The 23,256-nt window shown below is 34.0% G+C and overlaps 1 protein-coding gene across 7 annotated transcripts in view; it reads right to left on the bottom strand.

Annotated features, from left to right (window-relative positions):
• Positions 1 to 23,256, bottom strand: part of KIAA0825 (KIAA0825 ortholog) — a 252,870-nt gene that overhangs the window by 122,796 nt on the left and 106,818 nt on the right. For 6 of the 7 annotated variants that reach the window (XR_011147825.1, XR_011147826.1, XR_011147827.1 and 3 more), the window contains 5 exons: positions 22,896 to 23,078; positions 16,875 to 16,985; positions 11,637 to 11,776; positions 3,111 to 3,308; positions 1,371 to 1,604 (listed from right to left, as the gene is read on the bottom strand). Coding sequence is in view for 4 of the 7 variants with exons in the window: in XM_069002262.1 (XP_068858363.1) it covers positions 1,371 to 1,604; positions 3,111 to 3,308; positions 11,637 to 11,776; positions 16,875 to 16,985; positions 22,896 to 23,078 (866 nt within the window). In the remaining 3 variants the exon portion in view is untranslated. The remainder of the gene's footprint in view (positions 1 to 1,370; positions 1,605 to 3,110; positions 3,309 to 11,636; positions 11,777 to 16,874; positions 16,986 to 22,895; positions 23,079 to 23,256) is intronic. The other variant, XM_069002264.1, reaches the window with a different exon arrangement.

Raw genomic sequence — 23,256 nt, 5'->3', positions numbered from 1 at the left:
AGAAAGACAATATTCAGGTATTCTGAATGCTAAAAAGTTGTCTTCAAAATTGTAATATTTTTTCAACTTCACAGCTGAAGCATTACACTTAGTGTATGAGAATATTACACACATTCATAATCTCTAGTTTTTTATCAATCCCTTTCTATGTTCAAAACAACAAAACTTCAGTTTATCATCTTTCATATAAACATCTACACTAGACAGCACTGCATTTTAAAGATTCCAGGTAATAAAAGTAGCTATAAAAGTAACTACAGAGACATTGTGCTGCTCAAAACCCAAGACATATTTAAAATGAAAAAGTATAGCAAAAGGTGATCCACAACATGGACTTAAGTCAAGATTTAAAATAGCACCAAAACAAACCCCAAACAACTAAAAAAAGCCCCATGTCATTGCATCTGCATTCCAAATGTTTTTCTTTTATTATAAAAAGAAGCCATATCTGTTCTAGAGATCACACATACAAATTTAAATTGTCTTGAAGCCTGGAGTCTTACCTCTCTTGCATATCAGTTCACACTAATTGCTAATAGCAATTAGCATAAAATAGCCATACAAGTTCTAGATTAAAATGAGAGTACAGTGAAGATGTATGAAAAAAAAGAATGGAGTTATGCCATTTTTGTGGGCCACAATCTACACACTCAAAACTCTGCCAGAACATACTACTGTGCTGAAAATAATCAGGTGGCAATAATTTATCATGAAATGTTTCCAAAAGTTAGCCTTCTGAACCATGACCTGAAATGACAGATGCTTTAGGCACTGTGGGCTATGAAAACACACACCAGAAATCAGCTTTACACCTAATCACCTTCAAAACACCTCCTATTCTGTATATGATTTCTTTCTTTAATAACTGTTTCAACAACCAAGAAGTAGTATATTCCTCAACAGTTTCAGTGCTTTTTTTATTCAAGCATAAATTGCTGTCTTGTAAAGCTGGGATGAATGACAGTCCTGAATAAAAAGATGATAATGAAAAGGAAAACTGTGTACAGCCATTGAGGCCGAAGTATAGGCATTATTCTTCACTTTGTTTTGAATCCCATCTGACTACTGCCAGATGCTGAAAACATATTCAATACTATTATTATCAATACTACAATACTGATTATTTTCAGAACCTTGTTTGTATATGTATGGGCGTAAGCCTCAAGAAAGAATAACTGAATTTTAAAGCAAAGTACTTAAAAAAACCCCAACCAACCACCACAGAATGTTAGGAAATAGTTTGTTCATTGTCATACTACAACTCACAAAATCTAACTGCCCAGTTTTGGAGTAAAGGAGTTAAAAGTTCTTACGACAAACTTAGAGGATGTATTGTATATATATAAATATTATGTATAAATTTCACCTACATTTCCCAGATTCTTTTCTCTTCATTTCCCGAGGAGTGTAATTCCATTCCTTTGGAACAGTTTTCAGTAAGCTTTCAGGAACTATTTGCTTGTGCTGGTATGTTCCATAGTTTTCTCTCGCCTCCCACGAATGCATCAAAGAAATTATCTGTTTCACTACACCCTTGACTGAATTAATCAAAGTCAACTTCAAGCATCTGATAACTTCTGGCTCTGACTCACCAAAACTGGAAACTTCAGAAGAAAGAATTATTAAATATTCAGTAAGTGTATTCATTTGTGTAAATCTGTTTCAGAAAGTGTTTTCAGAATTTTTATGAAAAAAAAAGTAGTGTTATGATTCATAATAAATTAGACCTATTGGTCCATTACAAATTAAAGAAAGAGTATAATACAAAACCATAGAGCATCTTGGTACCATCTTAATACAGTACTGACAAAAAAAAAATCAATTTATTTCCTCCATTCTCATTTCTCCACTGATATATAAAAATTCAATTTAAGCTGATTGATGTCTTCCTTTTTATATGGAAAACATTCAGTTACTTGTTAGGCAAGTTATCAATGAGGCAAAAAGATATACCTTATTTTCTACCTGTTTGTCTTGATAGTATTAATGAAGTTGCATTCATTAGATACCCAAACTGCTATGCTACAGACACTAAAGGAAAAAAAAGGTATTTTGGAAACAAAAATACATACAAATAATAGTCATCAACAGAAACACAGCATGTCATCAGAGATTGCATGTTCAAAACACACCATCCTAAATACAGTTATTGACATTACAACAAGTATCAATCTTCTCCACATTCTTAATACCACAGCAAACTGCAGTTTCTCCGTTGTCATGGAGCTGCAATTGTCAGGCAGAGTGTTGCAGAGCATATCAGAGATGTGTTTTGACATGTCAGATCCTTAGATCCTTTGCTCATACATTTGCTTCCCTCTACTTTTTGCTGATCTAATCATGGTCTTTCTGGAAGCTTCCAGGCACCATTTCTCTGTTTTTCATCCTCTTATACCTTAAACTTCTACTTTTTGCAATCCCATTTTTCTCTGAGAAGTACCTGAGCACTTCCATCATCATTGTTTTCTATTTTGTGATACTCATAATTCTACTTCCCCTCCTGCATTCTCCCATTTTCTTCCTCTTCTTTTGAGCCTTCCTGCTTTTAATCCATAACTTGCAGTATCACCCTTCTAAGCCTCACCTCTTTCTTCTGGTTGAATACTGGTTTTCTTTGAGGGTAGAATTAGTTGCTTTAATTGTGAGGGCAGCTCTCCCTCTCAACAGTAAATAAAGAGGCCTGTTGACACCAGAGCCTATATGCTCATCAGATTATTTCTCCCTCAACAGGAGAAGAAGTCCTTCCTTCTCTTTTTCCACTCTCCTTCCTTTTAAATTGCGGCAAAGGTCTGGAGCTGTTAAATGCATAGAAGCGAAGAACCTCTACTTGCAGAGACCTACAAAAACGTTCTGCAGCCAGTCTGCTGGTAAGAAAGACACTTAAGGTAATCAAACCACTCAAACACTGCTCTGGAACCTCTGCATTCCTCAAAATTTTCACCACTCCTACCATGGCCTGACTGCACAAAACCCTTCAATAACACTGTAATTTTGAAGTAAGCTAATATAATTTCACCCGATTTATTATGGTAAAAATAATGTTTACTACGTGTCTAAAAACAACCAAGATTTAACACCAGATTTGAAATGCTTATTAATAAATTAAATACCTGTCATATTGTATAAGCAATTCCACAGCAGCTCTTCTTCCATGTAGGACTCAAAAGCAATGGCAAGAGATTTGGGCGATAAAGTGCAGTAAGACAATACTGTGAAGATTGCTTCAATCAGAGTATTGTTATTTTTTAGTTTGTTATTTTCCTGTTCCAAGAGAGAACTTTGCTCATCACAATTCAATGCTTCATTTCCTTCAAAATAAACAAAAACATGGTTCCAATAATTTCCAAGTAATTCAAGGTCTCAGTAATAGACAGTATTAATCAAAACAAACTTCAAAGTGTATCTGAATAATATTTTAAACAATAACACAGATACTAAAAGCTGATCTTTCTCTGCCTAATGACAGTTGACTGTCTTCCTGAATTATGTGTAGCCAATAAAAAGGAGACTCAAGCATGTTTTTAAACCATGGACTATACCTATTTAATTAAAAATTAAATTGAAATTGATTGTATTAGGAATTGATTATTTACTGAATATTAAGCAGAACTGAACTGCAGAATCACAGTCAAAAAGCTATTACTGCTTAACTCCTCTTACTTATATATTAGTCATATGAAATAATAAAATCCGATTTAGATATAAAAAATTAAGAAAAGTAGCAGCTCCATATTGCCCAAAATGTACTGGCTTTGTTTTTCAGTATAAGATGAAACTCAGAATAAATCAGTTCCACAAAACAAAATCTCAGCCCTGCTAGTATACAGATTTTAAAGACAAGTAGTGATTATCATAGGGTTCAATGGTAATTTCTTACAAATATTTACAAATGTTTCTGATAGTCATTATAAAGCAATTTCCCAGCTAAAAGATAAAGTTGTATTTAAAACTCCTGGAATCAATGCAACTCAATGACTTTGACTTGTGCTAATGTCAAAGACCTGAGCTTCCCACCTATTTGTAAAATATGCTTCTGATGTTAACAACCATAAGAAACGGCCAGAGCCATAACCTTAAATAGAGTTAAACACTCTTAATTTAAATTTCTAGTTTGCAAACCCAACGGTTTCTGTAAAAAGTATTTAGATAAAAATATACTTTAAAATGTCATGGCTTTCCACCAGTTCGGTTGTCTTTACCTTTAGCAACCTGTGGAGGAGAAAGATGGGAGACTTCAAAATCTACCACAATGAAAAATCATTGCTTTCAACCCATCTTTGAACGACTTGAGAATTAAAAAAATCTCATTTTACTCTCTTCTGAATTCCTACAACCTAATTCATGCATTGTTGTAAAACACTCAGTCTAGGTAATATGCTACCTTAATAGAAACAGAGGATGTAGAAAGCTGAAAAACACGATCCGTGATTTCATAACCAACAAGCTGTGGATTTGTGTTTTTTCCCAAGGTAGCAGACAGATCAGCCATAAGATGTTTTTTTAATCAACTTTTTTTTTCCTATGAGTTGAGTGAGCTGACATATAATGTTTTCCAAGCCAGATGCTTCTTAGTGAAGACTCAAATGGATTCCACTGATTCACTCAAACCAGGGATATGTATGACAAAGAAATAACCATCAAAGCACAAAAAGCAGTTCAAATGGTGAGATTAAAATCTGAATAGAACTTTGATTCTATTACTGTAAGTATTTATTTTTAAAATTAACCAAATTCTAGGGAGGAGGTTTGCTAAGATTTCAAGTACTACGTAAAGTGTCTTTGCAGTACATGATGGGAAATTAGTTTGTTTAAAGATGCTTATGACTTGAAATTAAGCATAAATTTGTTTTATGATGATGCAGCATAGAAAGTTTGAGTCACAACTTACTAATAACTTTTCTATCAACTTAGTGTTACCAAAAGATTTAGGTAACAAGAAAGGAGAGTAAAAGAATTTTGTAGAGGGGGTTATCCATACATCTTGTTATAACTACTGTATAATGCAACTCTTGTGCTTTTAAGCAAAGATCTTAATGAATCCACTGGTAAATCATTCTGTGGCTAAACATAACAAAATGTGTAAGTATCCATCAGCTTTTTCTTGTTCTACCCTGAAGTAAATGTTGTCCTTGTTGTAAGAACAACCTGAAAGCTCAGGTTAAAATTAGTTTTCTGATTTATAAGTGGGCATGGGTCATAGAATCACAGAATCCTTTGGGTTAAATGGGACTTTAAAGGAAATGTCAGTTGAAAAGTTTAGCTACCTGATCAGTATAGCTGGTTAAATATTATGAATTACGAGTCTACAGAAAGATATGTAGATTTCTCTTGCCTGAGATTTTTTCTTTTACATTTAGCAACTCACCTGTCATAACATTAAATATTCATCTCAGTTTGAACTCCAATGCAGCCTCCTTGTTAATTATTACATAAGAACATACTTTGTATGATCGGCATTATACTTACTGCCCTGTGATGCTTCCCTCTATACATTTCTCCTTTTTTCACTGACTGCATTTGTATAGCAAAAGCTAATTTGTGAAGGGAACCTAAAGCTCCCACAGGCACCTCTAAGGAGATGCTGCTTTATCATTTTAGGAAGACTTAACATTCATCCATAAATGTGACTACATATTTACCTAGATACCTGCCAGAATAAAAAAAAAATCAGCTGTTTGTTGTTTCCATATAGCATGATATTCTATATGCACAAAAGATACCAACGCATATTAAAATATGAAAAAATATATTTTTTAATAAATATCTCTATAGGAAAATTATGTATCTATTGAATAACAGCCATGCCCTAACCATTCACAATGAATCATTCTTCCTATGACAAAATATTGCACTAAACCTCTTGAGATACTACCACGTATTTTAAAAACATAACTTCAGGAAGGCAGACTTACAAGTGCAATTTACCCATATTTCTTTCGTACTGATAGAAATACCATTCAGTAATTTGCCAACATTATCACTCATCCAGCACTTATCTACTACAAGTCTAGCCATAAAATGAATCTTGCCAAATTTAAAAAATCCTCTGTTATTGACTCTAGATTTCACTCTCCCTGGTGAATCCATGCACAACAGCCAAGCTATAAACAGTTATGCTGTCTTTTTTGACCAAAAGAGGTAGTCAAAACTTAAATTCATACATGTTTCATTTAGGAAGAGGAATTGAAGATGGAGCAAATTATTTCTGTTATAGGTCTTTAATTTGCAAAGAGCATGAAATTTTTGCTTTCTTTACTGAATTTAAAAGTTTCTTTAAATCACAGCATCTTATAAGGATATAAAGAATGCAAAAAGGATATGCTTTACTTGTTTATAGAATCAAATCCTTCAGCAGACACTCTGCAGCACACTACATCCTCAGTGATTCTTCTGTCATTGACTTTTTTTCCTGTTCCTTTACTGTATCTGACCTGGTAGATCATTTTACTTTTCTTTCAGAGTTGCTCCTCTCCAATGACAGCTAAAATCTATTGTACCCTTGAACACAGCTTCATATTGGCAGAAAGTGTATTATTTTAATTTTAAATTCCAAGGAGAAATTTTACATCATAGATTCAGGGAAGAGTCACAGCATATTATGAGTTGGAAAGGACCCACAAGTGTCATCAAGTCCAACTCTTAAATAAATGGCCCATATGGGGATTGAACTCACAACCTTGTTGTTAACAGCACCATGTTCTAACAACTGAGCTAATCTCAGGGTCATATTACTTCTACCCTGAAGAAAATGCAGACCTTAAATCTACCCATTTTAATTTAGTAGATTCCAAATAATAATATGCCCTGTATTAGCTGCTACCTGTGAATCCAATATATCCTAAATTTGTGACAACTAAAAAGCTCAACATGGCAGAGGCTTTAACAACACTTATATCATGTGTCCATAAATTATTAATGTATCAGCAAACTGCTTCTGTAGCGATATATTTATATGTCACCAGTCCCACAGCATTTTAATCTCATTCAACTCCCTTTAGATTTTTTTGTCCCTAAACAATTTATATTTTCAACTATCTGAGAAGAATCTTCCATTAATGAATTTCTGAGTTAGTGACTTGTGCAAAATCTATCTTATCTACGGCCAACAGAAAATAAAACATTACTGTCAGAATACCTCCAGTACTGATTTTATGGAATAGTATGCAGAAATTGTGACATTCTGACAGCCAAAATTTGATGGGGCAATAATGAATTTAGTCCTATGGCCACATTAGCTCCCTTGTGTTACTCCACGTATTGGGATAGATACTAAACAGCTTACCTTCTTAAAACTTATTCACTCTAGAGCTCTACTGTAACAAGAAGTTCCTATCAGAAATTACTAAGTCTTTGAAAAGCTATCCATATGACCATATATCACAGAGACCACGTCAATCACACACGTATCAGAGACTACCTTCACACTCTGCCAGGAAAAGGTAAGTGATTCACAACACGGCTTCACTATAGTCCAAACAGAAATTACTATTTAAGTTGTCACAAACTCCATAAAATCTGTTGACTGTTTTCTCTAGCTTATCACTGGAAAATCACCAAATGGAACAGGATATCTGATTAAGGTCCCTTTTCTCTTATCTTCCAGCTAGAAGTACATAACTTCAGTAAATCCTTCATTGGTTATGCAGGTAAAGAATCCAATAAATTTACTGGTCAGATGGACCTTTTGAGGAGATGCCACTTTTAAAGTAATCTCCTAACCATTAGGCTCCCATGACACAGATTGCTATCATGAAGAGGCTAAGAAAACTTTCAGGGGTACCCACAAGCTTCATATTGGATGATCCACAAATACCTGGAGGAGAGATCTACCTCTGCACAAGGACATAAATTACTCAAAGAGATTTACTTCTGCTCTTCTAATGAGGACAAAGTTATAGATTGACACACAAGTTTTGTGAACAAAATCTGCAAGACTACTTTCCCCCAAAATGGTGTGTGGTTGAGCCATTGGACTAGCACAGCTGCTAGTTTTTTCACTTGTGTGATAGACCGTGACTCAGGATTATTAAATCCAAGGAGTCAATAGAAGAAAGCACAAATATAATGACCGTCAAGAACTTGAATTTAAAGTATCAAATTGGTACAGATTTAAACAATGCCAGAATTTTGATGGAGTTGGTAATTTATGTAAGACATGTACATTTTCTTCTGTAATAACTAACTACTACCACTAATAGTTCAGTCTGATCCCCAAATGAGGTCATTTGATGAAGTTACCACTTTTCACTGTTCTTTCAGGTAACTCACAAAAAAACAGTGCTATTTACTCTTATGTGTCTAAAACATAATTAACTAAGTTTGATCAAAATTTAGTTGGTACTTTAAATTTACCTTAAAATGGCACATTACACATCATGGCAGTTAGAGAACTGTTTGAAAGAGGGCAAAGAATTGCAGTGGGGAAAAAAAAATCTTCCAGTTCTACAAATACATTTCTAAGTTCTCTTTCCAAAAAACGGCTAATAAAAGAACAGTCTTAGAAAGCTCTTCATATCTATTAGTGTCTAGAAAGCTGTCTAATGGTGCACCACACAATTATATTTTCTTGGTGGAAATCTTCCCTTCTCCAACCTGCTCATGTGTGCAAGGTAATTGATCTCTTTTTGAAGCAAATCACATTTCTTTGGGTCCAATTTCAGATTTGCAGCCGTAGACCTATTACAGAATATTTGCAAATGTTACTATCAATTCTTATTTCAAAATTTTAATGGGGCCCAGGATATCATCTAGGTTGAAATGTCCAGACTACACAATACTGTCTCTCAAATATGTATTGTGCAAACCAAAAACATTAGGTGAAACTGCCAATGGCCTCGTCCTGCTGTGAAAGCAGTTTTCTTACAGTTTATCTCCACATGCCAGTATTCACTTTAAGGTTATGTGTAGAAAGATAAATAAAATGTCTGTAACAACTGGAGTCTCATGTATTTCTGGTAATGAATAAGATTCTTTATAAGACTATCTCTTCTAAAACAAAAGTATGTATGGACCCAAGGACTTACTGAAGGTATTGTTGACAATTTCCCACTGACAATTTCTTAGTGACCAGTGTCTTATCTGCTATTTGTACATGGCCAGGTGTCTATTGTCTGGTGGAGTCCTCTTTGGTATTAATCCTGTGTTGGGCCAGTGCAATCCAATAAAGCTATTGCTGTTTGATTTATTATGCAAAGAAAAACTCCCGAATCCTGGAAATAATGACTATCAAACTAGTCACAGACTGTTCTACTGGCATGCTGTGTATTTAGAGCAAATCTAGCAGAAATTCTCAGCATTCACTTTCATCCTTCACGTTTTCATATCAGCATCTGCTGGATTCAGTTACTCATTTTATACAAGCACCACTTCCTTTTTTCCTCTATTATTTTTTGCTTGTCAAAATAATCCATTTCTGTTTCACATTCATGAATGATAAGGCAATTATGGTAAAAAAATCTGCCACGTAAATTGCAGAACAGTTTGTTTTATTTCAGAAAATTAACACCATACCAGCTACCTTCACTATTTCTCTCTGCAAAGCCACAGCAGAGACCTTAGACCCTTTACTCACTCAAGAGCGTATCTTGAAGAAATTTTCTGGATGTTGGACCTATAGAAAAAAACTCTAGGATTATATGGCACTGTAATTTAACAGACCTAGGTTATATAGACTTGTAGCTTATTATAGAGGTCAAATGTGCAAATCAAATGTTTCAACCATTTTTTCAAAGTTGTCTTTATGCAGTAGCCATACTCACTGAAGACAAGTGGTTCAGTTCTGGGTAATCTGATTTATTACCTTTAGTATTTTTTGATGCAAGAATTTTGTCTTTCTGTATTTTAGTTTTTATGTACATTTCATACATCATATAGCACAAAAAAATGACAAAAGCGCACATTTTGTCATCTTCCTGTCCAGACAGTGTATAGTTATATACGTGAAGTTTCAATAGCTTCAGCAAATATGATATCCTTCTTATAATATTGAGCAACATGAATCATGCATACATAGCTTCTCCACAAATACTCTTTCTACTGAAAAAACTTTGGCAATGCCAACAGTACTCCCTACTATGACGGAGAATATACATTCCTTCTGAACCTCCCCATGGTACAACCATGAGAACAATGGGACTACATTGAAATTTAGCATGTTTGAATGATGCCTACTTTGAGTATCTGAGTGTGTCAAAACAATACAGAAAAAAATTAATCAATACCTAAGATTTTTTGCCTTCTGGACTAATTTTTAAAAGGAGAAGGAAAGAATGAATGTAAAAAATGTGAGAAGGCTTTTCCTATCTAAAAAATTATTATGTAGTTAAATACCAGGGAGTTTTTTTATCACTAGGGCAAATAGCTCAAAAATTATGGTATACTTAGTTGCATAGGAGAAGGAATAAAGAATACAAATTTTTTGTCATTAGAGAATTAACCCCATTGAAATTAATTTAGATTATACGGATTATCACAGATATCAACTTTATCTAAACTGAAAGTTTATTCATTCCAATATTGAACTTACATGAATAAAGCCTGTGTAAATAACACATTTTGTAATTCAAACTAACATGGATTTCCCTTAAGCTTAAGAGGTTGGTCAGTCAATAGACTAATATATTCTGTCACTTATTACATGCAAAAATTTAAACAGATAGTAAAATTCAATACTGGATAACATAGGGTAAGACTATGACCCTGATCAAACATTTGTCAGTCTTTGTAAAAGATGACATGCGTTTGGTTAGGCAAGTGTATGCACCACAGCTCTCAATAAGATGCATGACAGCAGTGGAAGCTGTTGTACTCCTGACAAATACTAGACTATTTTAAAATGACAGAAATAAATCATGGTGTATACATATATATATATATGCGGGTTTATATATATATATGTTTATACGTATATATAAAATATTATATGGACCTTACAGTTTTTTTGATAAACAGGAAGAATTCTTTTGACAAAGAAATTTAGAAACCAAGACTCTTACATTCCTGCAAAATTAAGTCAAGCACGTGATTATACCATTCAACAATATCATTTGATCTGCAAACTATTAAAGGAATGATGTGATAAAGTTTGCTGCTTCAAACACAATACCATCAGAATGCAAAGAAAAATTTGTAGAAACATTATTTTATTTATTCTACTTTCAAAACATCATTAATGAATTAACAAGCAGAAGCATATATGTATTTCTAGTATGCCTACAGTGACAAACATATAATAACTTCAACAAAACATCTAAGAAGCTTTCCACTCTTCAAATATAATTTGAAAGTGGTCTTTTAGACTATAATACACACTTTTGAAAAAACTATATAGAGTAGTTGTGGTATCAAAGCTCCGTTAAGCTCAAAATAATTTTGACTCTTTTGCATTTATGATAGCAGCCTATTTTTCAAATTGCATTGCTTTGAAACTATTAATACACTAATTGAGTGCAAATCCTCACTAAAAAGGTGATGACTTTTTCTTTCTTTTTACCCATTCAAGAAGTGTCCTACTGATAAGTAAATGGGTACCTAACCCCAAAAATGGCTGACAGCCTTCCTCCAGCATTTAAGTGGTTAAAAATGAATTTGTTTTTCTCACTGATATTCTTATATGGATTGTGAGTATCAATACTTACTTGAGCTTCTCAGCAAAATTTTCACTAAGAGACAATCACAATGTAGCAATGTTTCCAAAAGCAAGTTCAAATTACAGTATGGCTGAGATAAGAGCAGCTTCAGCAGACCTTGGGTGGCCATTTCTCTGGCTGATGGAGTCCTTTCAAAACATAAGATGAAGACAGAAAGAATAATACAGTTACTTTATCTATGAAATTAATATCCTTAAATTGCAGGACACTAACTCCCTTAAGTGTCAATCCTTCCCAGATTACTCTGAAAATGCTTTCATGCTTTCTTACTTTAAGGCAGCTCAGAGAAAGAATTACATTTACTTTCAACTAGTTAAAAGCAAATTGACATTTGTTAGTCAGCCACAGCTGTATCTGATACAAAACAACTGTGTTTATCTCTGTCATGGAACTGTATTTGTCTTGTCCTACCATGCAAAAAGGAGGTTTTTTTCCTGCGGTTGAATAAATGTAAGGTATTATTTTTTAGTTTATCATTGCAGTAATTGTTGAGTAAGAGATCTGAAGTGTCTGTCCTTGATGAAGCATATGAAGCTCTTAAGTTTAAACTCTGAAAATGCTCAAAGAGGTTGCAAAATTCCACTTTAGGTTGAGCAAGTCTTACATGTCCTGAAAAATCCATGAGAAATATTAGACTGGTTAACATTTTGCCAGCAGGGAGAAGTGAGAAAGTGTAGTACAAATTCACAAGCTTATAAAGAGATTGCAGTTTATATTCCATTTGCAGTTTATTTTCTGTGATTTCCATGTTCTGCAAAAATTGAGGTTTCCAAATAATATTTCAGGGCTTACTCTGAACACAGCCAGTGACCCAACACCAATCATTGAACTCACATTACAGTTAAACAAAAACCAAACAAATCTGTCCTTCCAAATGTTTATCATCTCCTGTATTTAGTATTTTCTTCTTGAAACACTTTTAAAAACAAGTTTTCAAAATTGGATTGTGGATAATTTTTTTTCTTTAATGTGTAAGATTTTATAAATTTGAAAGTTTTTTTAAAATTAAATTTCAACTGATGTTTAGCCACTCTATTTACTTTTTTGGCTACAAATTTATACAACAATAGCTGCTAACATTGAAACTTTATGCAGCTCATACGTAAACTTTTATGGACACGAATTTTACATGTATGATTGTAAGGACTTCATATGGGCTGAGGCATTGACTCTGCAGGTATAAATATTATGTATGTATGCAAAAAACACCTTCAGCATCAGTTAAAACCCTCTTCATCAGGAGGTTTTCAGTCCGGGATTTTCCAGTCAGACTAGAGAAGGATTTATATGCATCTGCTCAAACACTTTGTGTGCCATTTAGACATAACTTTTTAACTTTTGAGACAGAACTAAAATGGGCTCATGTGGTTGTTCTAACAGAGGGGTACCTCTCCATCAAGTTGCACACTTTTACAACCTCTGACTTACCCAAGTGTGCCACCACCCAGCTATGCTTGAATGCACGCATGAAAGAACTAGATGACTGCACAAATATTTTGTTGTTGAGTCAAGGCTGCCATTTATACAGTATACTCAATACAAACCTACAAGTCCTGGAAAAGAAAATGTTGGCTGATACACTCTTCTAGTTTAGTCCCTCACATGTCTGTGTTTCCATTAACAGAAAAACCAGTATGCCACATATCTTGCAGGGCAGCCCTGAAGTCAGCTAAGGAAACCATCCTCCAGCAGGGCCGTTACATCCCACTATTACGACAAAACTCCACTGTAATAGTCATTTTAGCAAAGGAAGACTTTAGACACCTCAGCCTTTGCAATTTTAACACTAAAGCAAATACTTCTAACCTCATAAGCAATGTCTATGCCAGGAAACCTTATGTACAGCTTTTGTGATTTTCATCTGGTACTTTATATATAATTGCTGACAGTGCAGCACTGACTCTACAATTATATTTGCATATTAGCACAGACTGGATTCCAGTAATATTCATCACAAATATATAAACACATATACATTTAAGTCTTGATAGAACTCACAGTCAAAGTAAATTCTCCATACTTAAAATACATACTGCAATCAAACATTAGGACTTTGTATTCTTAAAAGAATTATCTTCATTTCTGCATGTTCAAGATTAGGTTTATATATATAATCTAATATATGTATAACCTATATATAATCTAATCAGTAAGGTAATAATTAAAGTCAAAATTAAAACAGTTATATTTTCACAGCAGAATTAATGCTATGGCTGACACCAAACTCAACATTTCACTAATTCAGTTAAAATATTTGGGCCAATTTAATATTTTTCTCTTCCTTTAATGTCATGCTATCCTGCCTAATAAGGTCACTCATTGCCTTCAAACTAAAAGATAAGTAACAAGTTGGGTCAATTAGATTTATGAAGAATAATATTTTAAATTCCTAGAGAAATAAATTACATTTTTAGAATATCTGAATTGAAAAAAAAAAAAAAAACAAAAAACCCCTGTCTGTCATTGACCAGATGGGAAGTTATCATGTTGTAATATACACCAGTTCTTGGCTCTTTAAGCATCTTGCAAACTGAAATGTACAATGGTGTGACTCACTTGGAGGAAAAATAAAATATAGCAGACATTCCCTACAGCCATGAAGCTAGCACCAATAAATGCACTGAGAAGTTTTGTAACGTGCATATGGAGAGACATATGTTCTCCCATCCTCATAGCTCAGTACTAGTGAAAATAAGACTAGCCTCATAAAAAGTGACAAAAGGTGAAGTACATATAAATATCACACATATAAATGTCCTGTTTTGTACAGAAGAAGAAAAAAACCCTAACTTTGATTTGCAAATGGTATGATTATAAACCCCAAATGAGGCAAAGAAGAATCACAATTACTACTAAAGGAACTGTAATATAAATTAGCAGTAATTTTTTAGTTTGATAACCAACCATATTATTTTGGCTTGTATTCAAGACAGAAAGAAAACCTCAAGTAGGAAGTTCAAGATTTTATAAGGCAAGTAAATATGCTAATTCATGGTAACAACCTTGACACTGATGTTGGAGTCAAACTGATAAAATTAAACAGACTGTAGCCATTTTCAGCAATGAAAAACAACATAGGAAATCAGGTTCCATAGTAAACAAATTAATTTCAGGAACTATCAAAACTTTCTTTTGAAATACCAAGCTTAGAAAGACTAAATACTTTGTAGCTCCATGTATGACCGATTAGACTCCAGTTAAAAATTAGGTGGCCACAGTTGAGAGGTATACAATAGCCTGTGTTTCCAATTTTGTTATGGACAGTGAACATAATATATTAATTAGATGTAAGATGTAAAACAAGAAAACCATCCACAAATAATTAGGATGCTCTGAAGTACAGTTTGCTGCAATACTTAATGTGTCTTGATAATGCTCTAAAGGCAGTATTTGAAGGGAGAAAAAGTTTCATTCACACAGTATAAAACCAGTGAAAAAACTAGAACACCTCAGAATTACTCATTAGATATAGAACCCTTCACTTTTTTTTTTTTCTGAGCAGCTGAAACGTGTGTTGTTAAAAGAGAACCTTAAATATTTTATCAGTATAGTTCACTCATTATCACCAGGACAGTACACAAGGTTCTCTCTGCCTATATGGACTGTTCTCACACAGGTACACTGACTGTATCTTCTCAGAGATGCACTTTCTTTTGTACTTTTCATTTTCCTCTTTGCTGATCAAGAAGTTGTGTATTTTATTACTTTTCTTCCAGGGAAAATAAGTGCATACTACATAGCTCTGGAATAGTTTTCTGCTATTTATTCAAATCTATCTTAATTTCACCTCAGGAAAGATAATTATGTCTGAAATGGTACCAGCATTTCCTTTACATACTGTTACACAGCATAGGGTACTCACTTGTGAAATCATCTTCCAAAACTCATAATTTGAAAATAATAGTAGCAGTATAATTTCAATTTTGAGATCTGGCCTTACATGGGGACATAAAAAAACTTACTGTCTTTTCTACAATGAAAACTTAATGAAGCATAAATTTTCCAGAAATGGATGACTAGATTCCTTTCTAATGCAGTCATTCCCTCTACTGTATCCCTCCTTCTCCTTTCTCTCCAACCATGCATAACTTAAAAAGCCACTGACAAAGTTCCTTGAAGCTTGATAAACACACATGATCTTTCATGCTTTATAAGAACTTAAATTACTATTTCAAGCAGGACACATTCTGAATTCACCAGTTATTCAACTCTGCTTGGCATGTAGTTAGCGAAGCACATGACTTTGATGCAGTCACAACATATATTGCTCTGGTTCAGCAGACATCAGAGGCACCAGGGAAGGAAAGAACAGGATTGATAACATGCAGTTAGGAGTGAAGCCTATGGAAAGAGATCAGCATGTTTGGTGTAGCACGGGGAAAAATTATAGAGAAGATATTTTCATATACAAGGTACAATATACTCTGCGTAGAAGGAAAGAGGTAATAAATTCAAAGCACAAGGGGCATCAGTAGGTCACCACTCATTTGATAATGTACTCTTCCAAAATATAAAAATACTTTCTCAGAAAACACAGTAACATCTCACAAAAACAGCTTTTCATGAAAATGGAGAGTGAAAACCTCTCAGGAAATAATTTTGAAGAGGAAGACAGGGAGGTGAAGGGCTTAGGAGAGGATCTACACTGGTGTGGGAGCACTTTAGATTCAAAATTAGAAAGCAAACAGCAGTGCAGCTGGTAGCATGTATCTTCTATGTAACTTGTCATTATATGCAGTGACACAGAAAAGTTAAGCTTTTGCTTCTAATCATTCAATAATCTCCAAAAAATTGAACTACAATCAAGCAGCATATTTTTCAATGAGTTATTTAGGTACCATATATTTAGCAGCAGTCCTAGACAGAAAGGCATACATTCTTTATCTCCCCTTTCATTATAAGTCCTTCAGAACATCAGCCGTGCTGAACTTCTGTATTGTCAAGAACTATATACTCTTTAATTAAAGCCAGAAAACCTTACAGATAATTCAAATATCAAACATAATTAATAGACTAGCAAAACACAGTGCTTTCAGTGCAACTTTTCTTCAGACTCTCAAACATTAGAGAAATCTGTAATGAATTAAAAAATGCTCGCATATCTTTTTAAAATCAGAATATTAATTACACATTTATTGAGATATACTCTTTTTCAAAATGTAACAATATTTGACTAATACTAACTATCTGGTGATCCTTTTACAACAATCAACTTTTGATACTCACTTCAGTAAGAAAAAACAGGATGATGGTATGCAAAATAACCAGTGCAATGGATGATAAAAGACTTCTGAAAAATCTTGAGGAAGATGTTCATCAGAATTATCCAGAAATGTCCTGAAAGAATCCAAATACTTCTGAATTACATGAGAGACTGAAAATTCCCTTGGATCACTACTACTTAGTATATATATATGAATAGAAGAAAGAAAATACCTCATGATAAATACTACTAATATATGTATGCAAACACATAATGTACTGTAAAAAATATAGTTCTATATTTTATTCAATTTCACTCTTTGAAACTCAGTATCTAATAACTGTTATCCAAGTTTGAAGATCCATTCAAAATGCAAATTTCTCTTCATTCATTTCTACAGCTCTTTTCTTCCTGCATAACAAATGTATCATATTTTAGATATTTTTATAATAATGATATATAAAGTATCTTTTGAAATTAGACTGACTGACGTGCAAGTACATATAGACTTTGGATTAAATTGGACAAAAATTTGAACCAGAAGCTTTGGACCTTCAATGGCTTGAGAGAAATGGAATACTGCTTGTTTTCAAATATAAGGAACTAGAGAAGAACTAGATTCCTGTCCCTTTTGCAATACTTCACTTACTCAAATGATGTGAGAGGCACAATATACAGATATGAAAAATTAAACATTTTATCAATTAATTATAGGATTATAAATATGTGTAAGAACAGAATTCTATAATATAATATTTACCTTTAATTGTTGTTTAGTAATAAATTATTAGTATTTGCAAAATTTTCTAGCAGCCACTAGGATTGAATAATGTGGGATAGCAATGGATGCCCCTTGGCCTCTTCCCTTTTTATTCTCATTTACACTGCATACAATTCCAGCAGAGAGGAATTCCAGTCTGTTACATCCATCTTCCTTTAACTACAAACAATTATCACTTCACAAGTACCTTACTTTTCACCTTACTTGGCTGTGAATTTTTTATCTTTCATCTAAAGTAATTCAGAACTGTTGTTACACGTCTTTTAGGTCACTGCCCAGATGAAAGAAGAGAGAAAATTATACTTTTTCAACAAGAAAGGTAGCTGTATAGTTTCTGAACTTCTCCAAAAGACAGGCTGTTTTATTTGGAAATCAATCTCACTAATAAAGAAATAAAGAACAGAAAGAATTTACTACAGATACCTAAATGATCCTAAGTAAACAAAATCTGAGCAGAAGGATTAGCACAGTGAATTTGTGCTCCTTGTGAATTCATGAAGACCTGAAGATTAAAAATAAACCTGAGATCCTAGTATAGCTAAAGGAAGAGCTTTAACTCGAAAGGAATTATTTTAAGGACAGTAATTTCAGTATTATGAAATTAAAAAAGAAATATTGTCTCTCATTCACTGAAATTTTTTTTTCTGGATATAGCAAAGCATAGAGCAAACATCCTACAAGAAAGTGTGATAAATACATTTGGTTAGCAATCTAAAATTTAAAAAAAAAGACCACATCATGTCTATTGGTTGTGTAGGAACTGTTTGAGAGAATTCTGGACTAAAGCAGCTTGTTAAGTATGTCTTCTTAGCTGTATCCTAACGAGAAGCACAGGGCAGATTTTTGGATTCTGACTTATTTGCTTACAATGAAATCTCTACATAAATTTTTAAAGTGAGACAGAGATAATCTGAGGCTCTGTTTAAACACTAGAATAACTTCAAATACTACTAAAAAACCAAGTGTCTAATGATAATACAGTAATTCTCATGACAGCATTTCTTAATGTCCACTGCTGGCTATGTAACTCTTGCCAGGAAAACCCAACTCTGCACCAGACTGTTGAACTCAACTACTCTTCTGATAGACGTGTAATAATAGCTAGCAGGACATTACTTTTAGCTTCAAGTTATGCTAAAGCAGCTGCCTATTATCTCAAAGCAGCAGATAGCGGATTTAATACCAAAGCAAGATTTCAAGTTAGAGTGGTTTTATTCTTCAGTAGAGTATGACAAGGTGAGAATTGATTCTGTAAGCCTGAGTGCAGGTGTGAAGAAATGAGATGCCAACAAGATGCATCCTAATGGTATTTCCTTGTAGTCTTCCTACAATTCTCTCTGTGTAAGGAGAGAGATTACTAAAACATTAGATTACATTACTAAAAAGCAACTTCATGAGTTATAACTCATATATTAAAGAGTTATAACTCATATATTAAAGAGAAACGTTTTCAGTCTTTAATACTGAATGACATTAAATTTACAACAATAGAGAGTAATTTTGCCAATATACTCTCTAAATACTTCTCTCAACATTTAAATAATTTACCTGCCTTCTTGTTGAGAAAGTAAGACATAACAATTCATAGTATGAAATCACAAAAAGGTGCATCCACCTTACTCTTTATGTTCTTCCTTTACAGACTATTATCGCCTACTTAGTACAAAAGACTAAAGAATATCCGAAAAAGCACAAGAATAGATCTGCTCCAAACTGAGCAACCCTCAACCTGATGCAGAAGACAGTCTCTGCTTTGAGGCCCGGATAATTTACTACTCTGGGTGAAGTGTGGCATTGGATTCTCCCGTGTATTCATAAGCAGCACGGAAACTGTGTGATCCATTACACAAAACCCCTGAGTAACTGACAACAATCTCATCAGTGAGTAAGACAGTGATGACTGGAAATTCAGAAGCATGAAGCTCCTCTTATTTCAGAGGTTTGAGTAAGCAGCAAGAAAATAGTAACACTTAGTAGATTTGGGGAGCACATTCTAGAGACTCACTGTTCAACAGGTCCTCGACAATGTGGACAAAAGCAGACGGAGAACAGATGTTTAGGACATTTTCAGGGGACACTAAACTGGGGTAAGCGGACACAGTAGTTAACACAACAGCTGAGCGCCTACTCATGGATGACTGGATCAAAGGAATTCACAAAGTTGACTGAGGTAAAGAGCAACTGCTTACTTCAGCAAGAGAATTACAATAACCTAGGCTGGGGCTAACTAGACCTTACTTGTCCGGGTGCCACCTTACTCAACCACAAACCTGAGGCTTATGGGAAGCAGGGTGTTGAAGACAAGGCAATAGTATATTGTCAGTAGAAAAAATGTGAACTGCACACTGGGCTGCATTAGGAGGGGCACAGCAACTAAAACAAAAGACAGTGATTTACTTCATCTGCTTGGCAACAGTTTAAGCCTTACCGAAAATATTTTGTCCAGCTGTTGGGCCTACAGTTCAAGGAGAATGTGCAGAAACTGGAAAAGACTTAACTGAATCATCTATAACAAATGTTTGTAGGCCCTAGACTCCTTCACGCTGGTGTAGTGGTGGCTTGAAAGTGTCAGTTCATCTAATGGCAGCCTACAACGACCCAAAGAGGAATAACAAAGACAACGCTGACTAACTTTTCTCAGCAGGGGCTGATGTGACACAGCAAGTTATAGCCAGCAGCTTTGAAGGCTCACACTAGATATTAGGCAATACTTTGCACTAAGGTATGGCAGCTGTGGAGCAGGCTTCACGAAAATTGTGTCAGTCAAACACAGTCATGTTTGACTGCTTTTGGTGATTGTTCTGCTTTGAGGAGGAGGCTAGATTAGACAACCTCCAGCAGTCCTTTCCAAGCAGCATTTCCATTATGCTAAAGATACTTTGGGAAGGCCACAGAAGAGTGCAGAAAAATGAAGCACAGAAAAGCAAGTATTAAAACCAGATGACCCAAGATTCACAGGTGAATTTTGGACCAAATCTAAGAAAACTTGTCACACAGAAAAGAAATTCTAGATCAAAAAATTAGGAATGAGAGAACATATACCAGAATCACCTTATTTGAAGTTAAAGATACTATTAATTTTTCAGCATCATTACTGTTTTGTTCAATTTCCACAAAATAATTAAGAAATTTGAATAATTTTAGTTCCCTTAAGCAGTAGTGAATACAGTCTCTCTAGTAAGCTGAAAATGAGCCAGTCGTATTATTACACAACTCCTGGAAAACAATGTTCTGTCATTGCCACATTTATGATTACACAGAACTTTCCTGAGAAGTCTAAAGATTAATTGACATCTAGTAACTCAAGGGAAAACTTCCAGTACCAAAAGAGAGCATGACTGATTTAAAACAAAAACCTTTATTTCACAGGTAATTTTACCAAAGGTTTGAAATGGACCTAGGTAGAATGCATAAAATTCCTTATATCAAATTGTTTCCAACTGGATATAGTAATTTAAGAAGCTGATTGGCTAAACCACTTTTTTCTTTGTACTCTGGACACTGGGTTAGGTTACCTGACAAATATTGGCTGCAATTAAACATACAATATAAAAAAATTGTTTTGATAATGGGGCCTCACAGATTGTGAAAACACAAGTTCTGAATACAAGTTCATTTTAAAAAATCCTATTTTACTTACTCTAAAACATACATCATCTATATATAAATGGTCTTCACTGTTAATATTATTTTTGTAACTATAGAATAAAATATGACACTTTTTTTGTAATTTTTTTGAACAAAGCTGCCGTATTTTGATGGTGATTTGCACAGGACTTTGTAGTAAATTAAATGAGCTGCTACATTCTGCACGTCAAGTTTTTGATCTCTAGACAAGCAAATTCAGGTAATGAAATTCATATCCCTAACTATGAAAGCTATGTGACCAAGTTGTTTACCTGCAGCATTTTACATAAAATAAAAACCAAGTTTTTCATTGGCACTTTGTTCTGAAACTCTGTGAGCTCTCCAGTAAGCACACAATTTTCTGTCATGGTATGTATAGATAAATATATAAACAATATTGATCAGTGGAGGAGACTAGAATCACTAAAAGGAACAAATGATACTGCATATTTATTTTGGTCCATCATTCTAAGGACTTTCATAAAAGAAAGGTGAAATGTCAAAACTGACAGTAGAAACAGTTACAGCTACTGCAATCTCCTTTCCTGCCTCCGTTACTACTGCCACAGCAGGACCACCTAATCTGTTCCTGAGTCACCTTCTAAATTGCTATCTATTCACAAGCCTGTGTTCTATAAGATCAAACATCCAGTTACAATCCACTTTTGCACATTCTTTAGAGCCCACAAATATTAAAATGAGACCACATATGACAAAAAAAATTTAGTTAAAGAAGCTTATGCAGGAGGTCACCACCCTAGTACTACCCAGAATAATGAAGTAAAAGCCAGCTGAATAGGATGTGGCTTCATTAGCTTGGGGTTTTGTTGCTCCTCTTTTTTGAATTTGTGATCTCACTTTGTATTGTCTCTTACACGAAATTTACAGCAGAATTTTAGTAACAAAAGACTCAGACCCAATTTCAGTGCAAGTTAAATGTCCTTTTTCTTACAGTTGTGACTTGAGAGGACATGATTTTATAAATACAGGCATTCTATATTCTTACTCTTTTAACTATATTTGTTGAAGTATACGGTCATGTAACCAGATGATCATTTCAGTAAATTACCTTTACATTCCAGTACTTCTAGAAATATTATCAGATGACAATGGAACACTCTGATTTAGCCAGAAGCTTAAAGTAGATAAATCTGAACTAGTAAGATGATTTTTTTCCAATTGATGAATTACTAAGTCCTTGAAAACCCTGCCAAAGTCTTTGGTAGCACAGTAGTAAATGTTTTTAGATCAGTAAGACTGTATTTCAAAATAAATCTGTCCTAACTGAAAAATAAATTGCAAATTTGGGACAGTAATTATTAATTAAATTCTACTGGTTTTGTCACAGAGGAAATCAACCCAGACATTCACTGTGGTCTATGTTATTAACAGACAAAAAAATATACAGCACAGGAGTTTGATCCAAAGCTAATAAAATCCCAGCGGATACAACTGCGTTTTAGGTAAGATCACAAAAATAAGTCCAGGATCAAATTGAGAAATAGTCAAAAACCATTAAAATGTGCAAATACTATGCACTGCATCTGATTTCAACACAAAAATTTATCTTGTAGATCAATCCATGTAAGTTCAAGAAGCAATTTTATCTCAAACTGAATGTTTATTTCATACTCACTCATACAAATTCCTCAGTGGTGAAGTCAAAATAGCCAGCACAGAGATCAGACTATTGCAGTGGCTATGGATTTTACAGATCTTGAGATCTCTGTCTTTGTGTGGATTCAGAAACTTCTGCACAGAACTACAAATTGACCAGAGCATGTCTTCGGTGGACATCAAAATTGCTGCAATATCAATTCTGTAGACAAACCCCCCCCCAAGAATAACATTACTAAGGACATCTGGATAGTTGTAAATTTCAATTAAACAGACATTTCCTCTGACAAGATAAACCACCAAAATCATAGCATGGACTTTAAATTTCCTCTTCAGTGATACAGGAAGTCTGCATCCACTACTCTGTAAAAAATCAACTA

This window comes from Aphelocoma coerulescens (assembly GCF_041296385.1).
Source record: "Aphelocoma coerulescens isolate FSJ_1873_10779 chromosome Z unlocalized genomic scaffold, UR_Acoe_1.0 ChrZ, whole genome shotgun sequence".
Lineage (NCBI taxonomy): Eukaryota > Metazoa > Chordata > Aves > Passeriformes > Corvidae > Aphelocoma > Aphelocoma coerulescens.
Note: the sequence above shows the minus strand (reverse complement) of the source record. Positions and strands in the feature narration are given on the sequence as shown.